The sequence below is a fragment of the Stegastes partitus genome, unplaced genomic scaffold (genome assembly GCF_000690725.1).
Source record: "Stegastes partitus isolate 25-593 unplaced genomic scaffold, Stegastes_partitus-1.0.2 Scaffold120, whole genome shotgun sequence".
NCBI classification, from domain to species: domain Eukaryota; kingdom Metazoa; phylum Chordata; class Actinopteri; family Pomacentridae; genus Stegastes; species Stegastes partitus.
The window spans coordinates 238,637-256,176 of record NW_007577851.1 but is presented as its reverse complement, the minus strand read 5'-3'; the positions used below and the strand labels follow the sequence as shown (position 1 = coordinate 256,176).

Sequence of the window (17,540 nt, the reverse complement as noted above, 5' to 3'; positions counted from 1 at the left end):
AGAGGAGAGGAGAGGAGAGGAGAGGAGAGGAGAGGATGAAAGATGGGGGTTCAGAGAGGTAGAGGTCAGTTTAGCAGTTCTATGTTCTTCCTCTCACCGGTCCTATCATTAACAACTCATTACTCTCCTCGCTGCAGGGGAGGGGAGAGAGGACACACCATTGACTGTGACACACACACACACACACACACACACACACACACACACACACACACACACACACACACACACACAGTGCCTATAGGTGAACATAATAGTATAAAATCAAGACACCCTCTCGCTCTCTCACTGACAGTCATCCACGCATCCGAACGAGCGAACATATTCCCTGAGGCGATTTACAGTGTAATAATTATGCATACTGTTATAGCTGTGCATAATTTAATAGAAGTAGTAATAAAAATTGCGAATATGATAAAGCGGTCATAATGTGAAGTAGTAAAAGGCTGGACCTAAAAAAAAAAAAAGGAAAAGAAAGACAAGGAAAAACTCTTAGCGGTGTTTAAATAATGAGATGCCATGTTTAATGAAGGTCCTTCCAGAATAATGCCTGTGTGGTTAAGCAGCATAAGAGAAAAGACTCATAAATTATTTTAAAAATCTATGATTGAAATGTATATCTTTATAATATGTGAGGTTTGGCCGCTTGGCTCTGTTAACACATATCTCTGCACCCAGTTCAACATGCATCTGTCAATATAGTGCTGTCCAGTTTATTTGTTGGAGCTGACCTACATGGTGATCAAGTTTAATACTCCTGTGTCTACTTAACACTGATGCAAAAATCATATTCATCACACCAGTTTTATAGTCAGTGTCTGATTTATGGCCGCCGACATCAAAATCCTGGGACAGAACATTGATTATTTCACTGGTAATGATCATCAGATTTCTAGCAGAGAGAGGTTTTAATGGAGAACAGCACAGTCATCACGCACAGCACAAGACACAAAGCGTTTTAAGGACTTCTGCTCAGCTTTGATTGAGTGTCACAGAGTGTAAGGTTCACTCTGTCCTTGGCAATCCAGATTTTGAAGCATTAACAGTTTAGAAATAGAGACATTTTTATCTGTGTGGCAAAGCCATTAGCGCTTTGTAAAGCTTCATTACACCGGTGCCTCTTCAGTTCTGTTCTCTCAATGAATCATGGGTCGGCATTTTACTGCGCAAGGCAAAGACAACTTTATATCACTGCTAAATTAAGCCTCAGTCATCAGTCGAGCCTTTTTCAGATTCAGTATCCAGTGTTCCCACTTTATGCATCGTAGAAAGCACTTACGCCGAGGTCAGTCATCGTGACTTGAGCCATTAAAAGTGGGTTTGGATTTTAGAGTCGGTTATGACGTTACAGCCCTTTGAGCAGCTGATCTAAACTTGTCAGTGAAACGTGGTACCACAGACGCTTTGTGGAACCTGATATCACTGGACAAAATAATGCAATTGTATTAAAAGCAATAACTTCAATTTGTAGTCGATAACAGAGAATATAGTGTGTGGTTGTGTTAAGAGCTCATTGTATTGTGCCCACTCATTCTACAATATGGGAGCAATGTGACTTTATGGCTTTGTTTATAACTTGTCAGGTTGAGTTGCTAAGCAGGCTCTCTTTGTACACACAGTTCAACACGCACGCACACTCACATGCACACAAACGAGCATTTGTGCGTGCAGCCACACACAGCTCCTGAAGGTCATTAGATTAATCAGTCAGGCAGATCAGACTTTGTCAGTGTCACATTAGGGGGGCGGTTCAGACTTCTGTCTGAGCTGAGGTGCAATTGCAACACAGCAAAACACACAACACACAATGCAATACAAAACATACGCATGGAAAACACAGATTTAGCTTTTCTTCACTGGAAAAACAACTGCCACTCCTTTAGTCTTTTTTGCTTTGGTTTTACATTATTCATCTGCACAGCATGGGGTTTATGCACCTACAGAACATTTACTCCTGTGACAGGCCCCGCTGTGCCTCTACAGTTTGTGTGAAAATGCTGATGACACCAGCACAGTGACCGTCACACTCAACACTCAACACTGACAACCACCACTGCACAAGATGCTCTGCCTCAAAGTACAATGTACAATTATGCCTCTTAAAAAGCCACAATAATATGAGGTTGTTGGGTTTTTTTTTAATGGCTAATATTACAGCAGTAGCATGTATTGCTGAGAATTTCACGGTACTACATCATGAAGATCATTTGATGTCACAGCATGTGTAAACTTGCTGAACAATGATACTGAGATCTGAGGAGAGAGGGTCATCATCTTACCATAGAAAATAAAGCACTTTAAGGCAAATGTGTGATTTTGGGCAGGACAAATAAAACCATCTTGACTTCACTTGTTGGCATATAAGTGTGAAAATCAGCATTAGTCAGTAATCAAACTGGTGATCAGAGAGAAACTATATCTGAAGCTCTTTTTACCGTCTTCATGGACTGAAAAGTCATTCATTCCTTCCTTTTAGATACAAAAAAAAGGTGAAAACAAAAGACAGAAGTAGAAAATAAACAGCTGTGTATGAACAGATCAGTGGTCAAAGAGAAAATTTCTTAGCTTTTATTGATTTGTGTCTACGCTAGGTTCCATTTTCTTAGTATTTCATGACATCAGACATTAATAGGAATGTTTGAGTTCTGCAGCATCAATATTTTTAGTGGACAAACTAATATATGAGTCAGCTGCTGATTCTGAGCATTAAATCAGGAAAAAATTGTACATGCCTTTTATACTAAGTCTGTGCTATGAGTAGCTACTGACAGCAGCTCAGAATCCATGCTGTTATTTGCCGAGTGCAAATCTCCACCAATACTGAACGACTGAACACCCGGCAGCAGTTTGTATTTATTCAGTCTTTGTTTATTTATTTATTGTTCTCTTTTTGTTTTGTGGGAAAAATACAAGTCCCACTTATCCAACATTCACACATTAATAATAGAGATTTGCTGTTTTTTGTCAATAACTTGCCAGCTGACAGTCAAACAGAAGTGAAAAACTTTGCTCCTGGTTGATAACAGTAGCAGTATTATAACGACTCACCCTCCACAGTGATGACTCCCAGTAGGTGCAGCATTTTGACGGCCCCACAGCACAGCAGAATGATGGCTATAGTGTGTAAGCTGTTCTCACCCTGCGCTTCTCTTTCCATCTTATTTTTCCCTTCCTCCGGCCTCGTTGTTTATCTCGAGCCTTTCTGTCTTGAACTTTTCTCCGTTAGTCCTGTCTAGTGCTTTTTTAATTCTCAATAATCGATAACTACAGATAATATAACAACAATGCAGTCAAAACATCCAAACTTGCACCGACTACAGCTGTTCACCATACGCACCTCACAGTTGGCTATTACAGTTCTATTCTGCTCTCTTCTAAACTTTCTATCCTTCCTGCTCTTTCCTACAGTGAGCCCTCACCTGCCTCTCTCTATCTTTGTCTTTTTATCCCCCCTGTCTCTCTATTCCCAGGGGGTATCTTCCTCTCTCATCCTGACCTTCGCTCCATGCCAGTAACTCTCTCTCTGTCTCCTTCTGTGTCCCCTCTCTCTCCCCCCCTCTGTAGTACAGTCATGGTGTCCTTCACTCTCCGGGCTTCACGTTGAGGGTCCAATCTGAGCGTAGTGTAACAAAGATAAACTCACCTTCCATTGTATGAACAGATGTGTTTGTTTTTGTTTTTTTCATTACTGCGTGTTTGTGTGTGTGTATTCATGAGCAGATCAGGACTTGATGAATTGTTCCCATTAAGACACACAGTCATCCCCGAACAACAGAAGGCTTAATTTAACACAAAGTGACTTTTGTAACTAAGCATGCCTGAGTCCTTTCATATGGCCACAATATAAACAACGCTTCTTCTAAATCAGAATGAATACACCTGGTGAGACAACAAGATCCATCCTAATCTGCCTTGTGGACTTTATATTGACTAAATATTACAGTGAGCCTGACAGAGAGGAGCGCATATGACCTGCTATATCCTTTAACCACCAGCAGGGGGCAGCAGAAACTAACGCAGAAAACATCTCCATGTTTCAAACCTGCTAACAAAGATGTAAATTTCATCAAGTGTTATTTCATATTTAGCTGATATTTTACCCATAAAGTGCTTGAATTCAGAACTAAATGTCGTTTTTGTCAAATAAGATGTGCTAAACTATGTTTCTAAATATATATACTATATATAAAGGTGTGCAAAAACAGTAAAAATCACAATAAAAATAAAAATTGAATCCTTTGTTGTGGCATCAGCACGCCACAACGAGCTGACGTTCAATGCGAGTCTCGCTGTGAATGCAAAAAAGGAGCTGTGATTGCCGACCGAGCTGAAGTGTATAGCCGCTGACTTGCAGACTGCAGGGGGCTCTGCTGTATCAAGAGGTTTCCCACAGAGTTGTCAATTGCAGGTTCGCTTTATTTACTGTTCTGGAATTACAGCAGCAGTGCAGAGGAAAATTTAATTTAGTGGCAGGAGTAGCATTTAATTTAATTTCCCAGACATTTAAAAGATGCTCATTAGCATAAATGTCACTTGATCAGCACAATGAAGTGTATTGTATGTTGTGTTTACTCAAGTCATCGACCCTGAGCTGTCTATTGCTGATTATCTGGCAGCGTTTCTGTTATGACGACATGCACAGATACAGTAAATGAAGGAAGTCGGAAACAGCTGGTGCACACGAATAGGCCTCTTCACAGGTTCTGTAAAGCTACTGGGATGGTGTGTCGAACTCACTCCAAAAATATTGCAGGAAAACTGAGAAGCGGGTTTTTTTTCTAACAGCACAGCATCTGCTCCTAAACTAAAAATGCTGGAAGACTGACTGACACTGCTGATCTGCAGTGTAATACAGCGCGCGGCATGGGTGCGTAGGAATATGAAAGTTCTTTGCTTGGAAAAATGTAGCGCCAAAGGAAAGGGCTGTCTGCCAGGCAAGGCAAGGTGGTGAGAATACTCTAAATTTAGTGCACACTTAAACGGATCTGGATCTTTTTAGCTGGGCCTTTTTTTAGCTGGATAAAATACAATGTGCTGCTGGCTCTGTCCACAACAGGTCATTTCTTAACTTCCGTGCAGGGATTCCTGTCTGCTTCTCCAAATCGAGGACGTGCCGACTGTGATCTATGCACTGAATATGGATACGTACCTTTTACAACCTCACTGAAGAAACCGAACAATCCCTGTAATGCTCAGAAACCACCTCAGCTTGATTTATAACTTCAGCGACGAGCCAAAGCTTACGCTACCAACAAGCAACTCATTGTTTTCAGTTTGCATGTGTTCACCATCTTTGTTTACGTTCACACATTCACAAACCCCTACACACACTCAGGCTGTTGGCAAGCTCCAAGCTCACAGCTAGGTGTTCCTGCCAATGCAATTCAACTATGAAGACAGTGAAAAGCAGTCAAGTGTTGGAGAAACAGAAGCAGTCACAAGTGCAGACAAGGAAGAGTTGGCAGGCTGCAGAGCAAAGAAGAGGTGTCGATCATGTGGGCACGCTTTGGCTTCCGTAAAGATGATCAGAATGAAGCTATACGCAAATACTGCAAGATTAAAGTTAAACACAACCATGGTGTAGCAAAAGGGAACGGCAGAAAATGGCAAAATCGCACCTGAGGACGTTTCAGTCTGTTACAGAGGTGGCTGCTAACACGACTTGACGTAATCTGGTAGGTCGCTTTTCTTAGGAAATGCAAAGGACTCTACGTATCAAAGGTACCATTTTTTAAAATTATTATTTTATGAGGTAACAAAAAATGTGAAAGAATCCTGTAGTTTCATTTTTTATTTCAGGCAATGCTCACCATGTGCCTGACCAGTGAATATGACAGTCCGCTCAGTGAGTCAAAGTTGTTTAACAGTCGAGAACAAGAGTAACCGAACTTGAAGTGGGAGGTCTCTGCACACTTGTTGATTTCATCCGCTTGCTACTTTACTTTAGCAAAACATTTTCTGAAACTGAGCCCACACAATTTTTGTCAACACAGTCAATAGGTGCTCCTGTGAAGCCTTTCAGATACATCAGTTAAACATACCATTGCCACATGGACTGAATCAAGCCTTTGATTGTTTAGCTTTGATTTATGTTTTGTGAAATTATACCAAAAATTGATTGTAGCTTGTTTTTTTTGGTTAATTTCATTTGCTTTGATTTGACCACAAGATGGTGCCGCGACGAATGGAGTTTTCACATCACGTTGTTCCAGTTTGACCCCCGATGAAGGCGTACGCTGAAACCCTGAGCTTTGATTCAGCAAAATGCTGTTGGAATAACAACGAAATTAATGAAAGGGACGATTCAAAAAGAGGTCCAGAGTCCAACAGCTACCAGTACCAATATGAACTGAATGTTATACATGACTTATTGTTGCTTTATACCTTTGTGCGAATAATTAAAGTATGTCTACATTCTAGACAGATTTTGTGCCTTAGTGTATTTTAAGAATCATTTTTAAATGAATTGTTACTGAGGTAAATTTAACAAACATGACGATGAATTTAGGTGATATCGTCCAGTTCTGTATTTCATGTGTTAAATTTTCATGTATTTTCCCGCTTGATGAATCCACATGTGGATGAGCTGCAGAGACATGACCTGTGAAAAACAACATTTCACATGTGACATGCATGAGTAAAATTCATTGAGTTTCCATGGCTGCCCCTGATGTATTCATATGTTCAACATGATAGCTCACATTTGAAAACATGAATGTCACATGCTGTTTTTGCAAATGGTGATGGTATCAGTGGAGGTGTGTTATTAAGAGATCACACAAGGATTAGATACAAAAGCAATCAAGTCGCACCTTCGTTTGACTGAACCCATTGACTTTCAAACAAGAAAAGCGTAGAGGACCTCTTGACCCACTTGGGTCTGCTCAGTAATCCGTACGTGCATATTAGGGAGTGAATGATTCATTCCAGTCCAAGTGCACAGTATGTTTTTGAAAATTGTGAATCTGATTATAGTGTCTAGTCGACAACGGTGTAATTACAATATCTTCTCATTCAGGAAGCCTCTTTTAAAACACATCTTCTTGCTGCAGCTGAGTAAAACTGAGTTCTTCTAGGTCACACTGACTATTGCAAAGTTTTTATTGAACAGGTGAGATCTAGAAGTCTGCATGATTCATGCTCGGAAACAGAAACTGCAAACTTAGCAGGTGAAGAAAACTCAAATAAACCCAACCTAGAAAGGCACCTCGAGAGCTAAACTTCTATCTGTGACATGAGCTATTAAAAGCTGTGGAGTCTGACAGTGACCAAAAGCCTGGACCCCTTTTCTTTCACAGCTTGTTTGGAATATTAAGGGGTGGTCTGAGCTGTCAGCAAAGAAAGGCTGCCTGTCACTCGCCAAAAAATACCTCAATAGACACACTTCCCAAAGCCCTTGAATAGGATTTAACTCTTTGCTTTACTGCTGCCTTTGGTGTAATGTTTGCTCCCATTTCTCCTCCATCTCCTCCTTTCTTCTGTTTCCAACTGAATCCTTCCCTTCTCTCTCTCCTCTCCCACTCTGCCAAACTCTCCTCTCAGTCTGCCACACTGCCTTCACCATGCTCTCCCTTTCTTTCTCATACTGTGTCCTGTAATCCTTGCCAGAGAGTGTTTCATTTGCATAATCGGAATTAGCCTAATCTAGTGTCCTGGCGGCGATGAAGAGGGGTTGCTCTCGTCGGCCTCCTTAATGGTGGAGCCGTTCTCTCCAAGAAAGTAGGAGCTCTTCTTGCCACGAGCTCCCAGGAGGTAAGGAGGGAGGATCTTAAAAATAGACTTGAGCTGCAACAGTCCTATTTGCTGTAAACCATGCAAAAGCCGAAAACATAATCACGTTCCACAGCATGAATTCAAGCCCTCATTCTGAGACACATTGTTTTCCACAGTCAATATCCAAGTCAGTGCACTCAAGGCCAATCCCTGACTGGCCTTTGAGCGGTTCACTGAAAGTCCAATGACTCGCTGTTGTTGAAAACAACCACACACACACACACACACACACACACACACAGAAAGCCATATGCGTTCAGTCCCACTCGCTCTAATGACACAAACATGAACGCATTATTTCAAGAGTCATTGATAAGCAAACCATTAAAGCACCCGTGTGCATAAAACAATACACCCCCCATGCTTGCAGCCGTACACACACACACACACACACACACACACACACTGTATCTGTTTGCTTACTAACCCTCAGCCCGTGAAGGAGGACTGAAGCGCTGGAGGGTGTTTGCAGCGTTGTGTGCGTTTGTGTATGCAAGGTGCAGATGCGCACAAAAACAGAAAACTCCATCTTGTCACTTCCTCACATATTGGTGTTCCACCGCTGATTAAATACAGCTCATTTAGAAGCACATAGCAACATGCCAATATTGATTTTTGAGTAAATAAATGTCTAGACTCTGCAGGAATACGCAAGCACATAAACACACACTGTCACAAACACACACTCTGCTGGATGCCAAGGGATGAGGATGATGAGATGACTTAATAAGCACTCACACCAGCTAATGGGAGCGTGGGTGATGGAGAAAGGGAGTAAATGAGAAAAAGAATAGAGGCATAGAAGAGAAATGGAGGGGGGGGAAGGAGAAGTATGGAGATGAGGGTTCCAGGAGCAGATTGTGGCATGTGAGAGTGCAGGCGGAGGAAATTAGAAGAAACAGAGATGAAGAGAAACAAGCGTGGAAAAAAAAGAAGGAGTGGGAGGGAGAAAAGAGGGAAACGACAGAGAGAAGAGAAAGCAGCGCGGTAAAGTGGAAGAGAAAGAGATGCGGAGCTGTGAAAGAACAATGAGAAGAAGAGGCTGAGGGATTGAGGAGGGAGGCTGCCGAAAGTAAAAAAAAAAAAGAAAGCAAGATAAGAGGAAGAGGAAGAGCTGTGACAGAGGGAGAAGATTGAGACAACATTGCCGCAGGGAGTAAGCGAGGAAGGCACAGATTTTGGGGCTGGAAAGAAATGAAAAAAAAAAAAAAAAGCACCAGGGAGCAGAGAAAAACGCAAGGTGAAAATCTTTCTAGAGATGAGTTGCGAGAGGCCAAGCAGCAGGTAGCCTGCCAGACAAAGCAAGGTAGATGAGACAACAGGTAGGAGCAAACTCCCACCAAAGAGAGACTGCCAGAACAGAAGATAATTGGCAGAAAATAAAGCAAGTTGAGGGAACAATAAGCAGCACTGATGAAAACAGACAAATATTCAAGCTTGTGCAAATACAGCGAAGGTATTTCCTTTCACAGCCCAGTGATGAGCTCATGCTCAGAGGATCAATCATGTAGGAATCTAATCTCACAATATTACAGCCGTGCACTGTCTCTCTCTTCGTGTTGCTGTCAGGGTTGTGATCCTGGATGAATTATTTGCAACACCACGGGAAAGGACGGCTGCATACATACATGCTCCGCTGCACTAATCCTGCACACGGCTAACATGTAACAGGAGGAGAAATGAAAAAGTAACAACACAACACCACAATTACATACAATCCCCCTAAAATCTCCAGCTCTACATCCCAGTATTACATGTGTTTGCAGGGCTATTTTTTTATTTATTTTTTATTCGCAGGAGGAATCAGATTTCACACGCTTCCACAATGTGAGTGCGTCTACAACCACCTCATTTTTCAAAATAGCAACAAATTTGCGCCTTGCCTGTTTTACACCCATGGGGAAAGGTGCTTGTTTGAGCTTGTGCAGAGAGAGAGAGAGAGAGAGGGGGGAAAAAAAGCTTATTTAAAAGATGAAACCAGCCATATGCTCTCACTTGGAAAATGTCCTGTATGGTCTAATTTGGACTGGAAAACCGATAACTGCGTGCCTCAACAAATAAGTTTAAGTGACTGCACAGTATTAACAGGGGATATTTTCACTCCTGCTCAGCGTGCCCATTCATCGTAGCAGCCAATTTGGATTTGTTAGATTTATATAAATGAGGTTTACAGGGTTTTATTAGAATGAGTACAGAGGGAGTAAAACATTTCTCAACAGGCAACAGGTCTTCACATAAAAGAAATCCCACTGCTCGCCTCATCTCGATATTTGCATCTCTCATTCACATGGCCTTGACTTACTTAGGAATACCCCAATCTCATCAAAGCCCCCAACCCCCTCCCACCCCAAAAAACCGACATCTTTTGTTGCCATGGCTACCGTGCTTCCAAGGTAACAGCAAGACAGAAAAGCAGTGTGTGAGCAGAGTGACAAATACCTTCGACATGTGTGTGTTTACCAGCGTCGACACCCGCGTCTGCGCGCACAAACAGACAGACAGACAGACACACACACACACATTCACGCGCACACGCACACACACACACACACACACACACAGGGAGACACAAAGAAACTATGTCTTGCTTTCACTCCCTCGGTTTGCTGTGTCAAAAAAAGATAAGCTCAACAACAATCACATGGGCGCAGACACTCGCTCACACTAAAACTTTGTTGTAGAATAAACAGACACACTTTTTTCCTCTGGGAACACCTGTTGGTCTCTTTCACTTCCCCTCTTCCTTTCTCTCTCTCTCTCTCTCTCTCTCTCTGTCTACAAACCATATGTCCTCTTTCTTTCACTGCAACTTAACTGAAATACCAGCAATTATTAATCTTTGCTCTGCAGCTTGCGTACGTGCGCTGTATATTTGAAGTGGAGGCGTGTGTGTGGAAGATAGACAGAAAACACATCTTTAAAAGTTTCACGGTCCGTATGTGTGCATCCATATGTGTGTGTGTGTGTGTTGGTTTAAAAGGGAGAGGAAACACATTGTGTGTGTGTGTGTGTGTGAGGGTATGTATATGCCTGTGCATGTATTTATGTCTGCGTGTGTGTATTCCCTCACCCCTGGACGGCCTCCTCTGCTTGGTCTGCATGGTCAACGTGCCCACCACAGCCCCCATGTTTGCCGTTGTCGTCGTGGAAACAGGTGCGTCTGTATGCTGAAGTCTGTATCTCTTCGTCACGTGTTTGGACAGCTACAACGCACACATACACTCCCTCGCCCTCCTTCTTCCTCCTCTCATCCTCCTCTCCACCTCCTCTCTCAATGGCTGCTCTCGGCAGAGACCCTCTTTCTCTCATCCCTCCTTTCATGCCTTCTCACTCCATCTCATGGCGCTCCTCCTCTCTTTCTCTCTCTCCCCTTTTTTTTTTTCTCCCTACACTCTTCTACTCTCACCCCCCTCCCTCCCTCCCAATGCCTTGTTTTTCATTAGGGGTTGTAGTCTCCCTCCCTCCTTCCCTCCCTCCTTTCCTTTCCTTCTCTCTGTCTATATCTATCACCCTCCCACCTTCGCTGCAAGCCAAGAGCCCCAGCAGAGCATCAGCGATTCAGTATGAAATCGCCAGGATGTTGATTCACTAAATTATAAATTAATATGAGTGTACCCATTGATTTGTAGATGATAACACTGCATGAATCACTCCGACTGAAAAAAACAACAAACATGCCCTGTTACATTTGTGCACCTAAAAGCATCTGCTTCCCTCTGATGCAGAACAAATATGCAAATAGATACAGGATTCAATATTGACTGGAGAGGTAAATATGAATCACAGGGTGAAGGGGAAACATGTGAATGTGACAGAAATTAGGAAGAGCCCTGAGCAGTGCTTCTGTTTTTCCTCTGCATTGGGATTTGTTCATGAAAAGGCCACTTCAATCTATCAGCACCTCCACTGACTCCATCCATCATTCGAGTTCATCCATCCATGATGCCCGAACACTCACATGCACACTAACAGGATGGATGAAGGGATGGAGAGTGTGTGTTTGTGGTGGCAGATTGGCTCCTAAGGCAGGGAAGAGAGGAAGAAAGGGAGATGGGCAGGCAGGGAAAAAAATAAAATAAAATAAGCTTAAAGTCAAGGATGTGAGAAGAGGAAGAGATTAAAAGCAGGAAGAGGGAAGGGATGAGAAGAATGAGATATTTAATAGTGCTGAAATAGAGGGATTAAGACAAGTGTCAGATAATATTACAGGAGTGTGAGCTCTTGCCTGTAAGAGCTGCACACACACACCCGCATGAAATCCCATTTTAATTACAATCCAATCGATACAAGCAAAGTTTATCATTTCACATTATGAAAGTTCAGTGTGCAACCGCTGCACATACGAAACATATTGCATGAATGCAGTGTTGGAGGAAATCACATGGCCATTGTTTCCTGGCAATATCACTTCCTGCATTCAGAATTCACTTACCAAAATCTAGAGCTCATTATGCAGAAATGCCCCCTTACAAAATTCGACAAACACTTTATGGCTGCTTTACTAGATACACCTGCACAATCTAACATAGCCCAGTGCAACCATTCTACTATAAAATCTACTTTTATGATGCGTATAATGTTGCATTTTTTGTTTGCATTACAACAGAGGTGTTGTTTCCATTTTGCAGTAAGGCTTTATGGTTGGCGCTGTACTGGAACTGTATCACATTTATATATATGCAAACAGAGACGACAAAAAAAAAAATCACCTCTCATTAGAACGTACACCTTTAATTATTCTTCAGTCATAAGCGTATAATTAAATTTGCACATTTCCAACAATGCACACCAAAAACCAAACTTCATAAAGGTTTAATGCAGGGGGAGAGGTGTGATGTATCAAATTACGCGATTACAATTATTAATTCATGGCTGAGAAAGAAGCATTTTTAATGTTGCTACTGTTGAGGTAGAATAAAAATTATGAGCTGAGTTAATGTTTGCCTGGAAAATCTGAATATGCAAAGTAACTAGACACTATAGCTGTCAAATAGGAAGCAGTGGCTCTAAATATTGTATACATATAATAATATTGAGCTTCATTAAGAACTTGCTCAGCTCACGTTACTGGCCTGGCTGATGATCTGAGCTTACAGATATAAATGCCTTTAGTTTGAGGACAAGACTCAACATACAACATGTAAAATCTATGATCAAACTGGCAAAAACAATATCTTGCCACAAAATACATGAAAAATAGTATCTGTAGAGGTGCAATTACTTCCATGAATGATGCATATGTCAGATTTTAGAGTTACATTTTCCGTAGTGGATTTGGATAATAGACACATTGTCCTTTTTTTCGTCAAGCCAGCCCTCCGTAAAACTGCCTCTGCAAATGTGGCAACTGCTCTGAATATGGGACACTTTTTTGTCAGCTGATGGTGAATAATGAAAGAAAGTGTGATTGTTGGGAAGCCATATGGGCAGATTTAGCTGAAAAGATTTAGTTTGGTGAGTAACGAAAAAAAAAATCTGCAATCTGCTTCTGTGAAAATGTGCTCATGAATACTTGGATGTGAGAGCGTTTTTTTTTTTTTTTTTCTTTCTTCACAACAGCGAGAGAGACAGAATGGACAGCAGTGGGGAGTAATGCTTTCACCCTGCCTACACACACATGCTTACACACAGAAAGGAGCACACGTACACTATGCATGCACATATATTCCGCACATGCACCAAGCATGGGCAGAAAGAATCGCTGATGATAGGATGAGGTCTCTGTGGACTCTAGTGGCATCCAAACAGCATGCATGACCGTTTCCTGCAACGCACAAACCCACACAGCGCTTCATCTGTGCTGCCTCTGCTATAAAACTCACCGCCTGCGTTGTGCCTATAGGAATTTACAGGCGTATCAAAGTTATTTCTTCCTATCTACGCCGCACCCTACTTCATCTTTAGCCTTAAACCATATCTAACCATCTCTCTCTCCACCCTTTTATCTATGAATTTGTCTTCAGGCATACGGCCTACGCCACTACACCTTTATCTAGCCATCTCTCCCTATAAATCTCTGCGCTTGTATCTGCCTAGTGTTCCTGTCGCTTCAAACACTGTTCCTGGCTTGTTCCAATCTCAAATCTCCATCCCTCTCTATCTCCCTGCGGTCTCTGACAGGCCGGTTTCCACACACTGACAGAAATGTTTCTCCGTCTAGTAATCATTTCAAAGTCTGTCTGTAGAGCAAAGAGAAAGAGCGCGAGGTTGGAGCGTGTGTGTGTGTGTGTGTGCTTGTTTTTGTGCTTGTGCTTGTGTACATATTGCCACCAAATTGCCTAGTGTTTCCCTGCAGGCATGTGAGCCAATGGATGCAGACTGTTTTACAAGACCCCAGTCACACTTTTGAGAAAAGTGATGATACGAGACAGAGGAGAGGAGAAAACAGAACAAGCACAAAGAGGCATATAAGGTCTATGTGCTTCTTCCTATATGTGCCACAGCTGTATATGAGGAGGAAGGAAAAAGCAGTGAAGGTGCGGATGGAAGCATATTTGGCAATGAAGGTTGAAGAAGATGAAGAAGAAGGAGGAGGAGGAAACGCACCAGAAAAGCTTCCAGCGGGAGATTAGAGTGCGATGCAGCGAGAGAATGAAAAAGGAAGAAGTGGGTAACAAGAGCAGGAGAGTGGGCGAGTGGCATTGCCAGAAAGAAAAGGCAGAGGAGAACAAGTGGGACATGCAAACACCTCATTTCCAGAGAAGGGGATAGAAGAACAAAGAGAACGCAAAAAAAATAAAATATGAAGAAAAAAAACCAAAATGGGGGAGTAAGCGTGAGAGAAAATGAAACTCTGAAGATCTTGATTAAGATTAAAATGCTGGGAGGAAGCTTTAGAAAATCAGCTCAGCGAAGTCAAAGCTGCACATTCAGACCAACCTCAGCGCTAACCTGCAGGCCAACAACATTAAAATTCACTCTTTTTCTCCTAAAAGATTCATCCTAGTAGTTATAGATTATGAATCTATCACGCCGCTGTATCACACCATCCTGTCGGCGCACAAGGCTTTGGCAATTACTCACCAGGGGCAGCGTGGCTTTGGACATGGAACATGTCTATTAGGAAAATCAATAGTAATATCTATTGCTGTCCAAATGACTTCTCACACAGACGCTTCTCTGTGTCTTTATTAGTGGACGCATGCTGAGCCTCTCACCGGCCCCCTTCACATGATAAAAAAAGGGAATAATTAAAGGAGCCTCCGCTATTGATCTGTAATTATCTGGGGAGAAAGGTAAAAGAGAAAAAGAGCGATGAAGGGGGTAAGTAGGGACATAAATAAACTGAAAATGTAAGAAGAAGAAGGATGGACGTGTAGAGGGTAAGAAGAGAGCACAAAGAAGACTGAATTCAGAGTGAGAGAAAGCGGAAGATAAAGTTTTAAAAGGAGATAGAGAGTGATTCAAGAGGGAAATCGATGAAGAGAGAAAGACCAGGCAGAGGAAATAGTCATTTCCCTTATCAACATGGTTTCTACTCGGCTGTTATTCTTACAGCCAACTGGACTGGCATAAGAAGTGATGTTGTCGTAAACACACACCAAGCAAAGGAAGCAGCAGCAGGAATATTCACATTCAGAACGTTGTTTCAAAAGTTTCTTTTTACCTGCTCAGCTGGAACAAGGGGACAAAAAGAACTGTGACTGACAGGAGGAAATGCTCCTGGAGAAAAATGTATTTTAAAAGTATTAAGTAGCCCAGTCAGTAAGACAGAGAGTGGCCCACAGCTAGAAATGATCATATACAGTGCCACATCGATTGAAACAAATCATAAAACATAATCATCAAATTAACCATTCATCCATTCTCTACACACCGCTTAATCCTCACTAGGGTCGCAGGGGGCTGGAGTCTATCCCAGCACACTCACATTCACACCTATGGACAATTTAGAATCACCAATTAACCTCAACATGTTGTTGAACTGTGTGGGAGGAAGCCGGAGAACGCAGAGAGAACCCATGCTGCACGGGGAGAACATGCAAACTCCACGCAGAAAGATCCTGGGTGTCCTCACTGGGACCAGAACTGGCAACCTTCTTGCTGCAAGGCAACAGTGCTAACCACCGGGCCACCTTGCAGTCCTCCAATTAACCAGTAATTTTAAAAATAACTGATGGTGGGACTTCAACTGTGTACTTGTTACTTTGGATTTCTTTGTTGCTGTATTGGCCATGTATGAAGATATGTCAGATGTATGACACAAGTGTGAATCATGACTCCCTGACCTGATGCGTTTAAGGGCACTCACACGATTGTGTTTGTTTTTAAATTTAGCTGACAATTGAAGTTGTTCGTCTTCCCTTCACACCGGAACACAGTTTTCCATTTCTTACAGGTCACAAAACAAACTCAGAGGCATATATTTACTTGGCGACAGGAGGTCCCCTCAGTAAAAGCTTGTTTGTTAGTAATTAAGAAAATAGAAATAACAACTCAACAGTCTTGCTTGATTAGTATTCCTTTGTTACTGCTGCAAAAGAAGCTATAAAAAAAAGATTTATTTTCGGCACAAAACAGTCCCTGTATGCCTTAATTAGTGCATGTATATGTAAATCAAAGTGCCTAATTTGTGGTGTTTGTGTATCCTTCACCCCCTCTGCACAGGTAGGTATGGGAATGTATGCTAAACAGAACCAAACAAATCTATTCTCCCATTGGTGGTATGTGAGTATGAGCAGGTCAACAAATTGAATGGGAAATTATTGAAGTGTTTATATAACACATAAAGTTGCCTTTGCTTTACTCAGTCATAACTATAAATATACTTACGATGCTCAATGGGCAGTGCCACTCCCTTTATATCCATTAAGTGCTGGAAAGAGAACAAGTTTGATCTGAATATAAATAAACAGTTGTTTTAGCATATTTGCGAGTAAAATGCTACACCGGCAACATTCACTGCTGTCTTTACAGGAGTGTCATTTCAACTGTCACATTAATTTACTTCAAGTGATGTGCATCACTGCTGTATTAACGCTGCAGACAGGCTGAACCATACAGGCAGAGCTAAGTGGCTATCTATATTCATCATCTGCATTTCTCCCATTGGCTCTAGTATCACAAAGGCCTGAAGGCAGAAGCAGGGCTGGATTGTGGATAGAGATAAATTGCATTGGAATACGTTGTTTATCTTTGAAGAACTGAGGAAAGCGTTTGCCTGCAAATACTATGCAAATAAAGTACATTTATGTATACAGTATATAGATTTTTTTATTTAATAAATGTGAGTTTATTTGCAGCACTGAGAGATCAAACACTGACAGAGGATCTTAAATGATGGGCAGATGTTTTTAAAATGGAAATAATACTGGCTATGAATAACTATGCAGTGTAGACTAGAGTGTAAAGACACATGAGATACGAAGTTGTGATAGCACACAGTGCCATCATTACACATTCATGCTCGTCACACACAAGCACACACATGCTTTGGGCACGGGATTAACCAGAAACTCGTTTTCATGTTGCCATGTGCCTAATAAAGCTCTTTTGCTGTCCTAATTGGCCCTTTTGGTGCACTTCTTTTGATGTGCGGGGATGAGAGAGAGGGGCGGAAACTGTAAAGCCTATTAAAGAAACAGAGATCCTCTCTTCTCAACTCTTTAGCCCTGCAGCAGATGGAAACATTGAGCCAAATGCACTTGTTCTCCTGGAGACCTTCACCCACATGCACAAACACACACACATATTTACATATTTCCGCTGCCCCCAAACAAAAAACGCTACATGATTAGTGGAGCTTCAAACAGTTGGAGAGAAATTAG

General features: G+C 41.9%; 1 protein-coding gene across 4 annotated transcripts in view; it reads right to left on the bottom strand.

The window, feature by feature from the left end:
• The window catches only part of kcnip1a (Kv channel interacting protein 1 a), a 41,889-nt gene that overhangs the window by 3,096 nt on the left and 21,253 nt on the right, over positions 1-17,540 (bottom strand). Inside the window, exon 1 of one of the 4 annotated variants that reach the window (XM_008278318.1) lies at positions 10,844-10,901. The exons of 1 other annotated variant lie outside the window; for it this stretch is intronic. In XM_008278318.1, coding sequence (XP_008276540.1) covers positions 10,844-10,901 — 58 coding nt within the window. Of the gene's footprint in view, positions 1-3,048; positions 3,158-10,843; positions 10,902-17,540 lie in introns of those variants that run through there. 2 more of the 4 variants (XM_008278316.1, XM_008278320.1) reach the window with 2 other exon arrangements.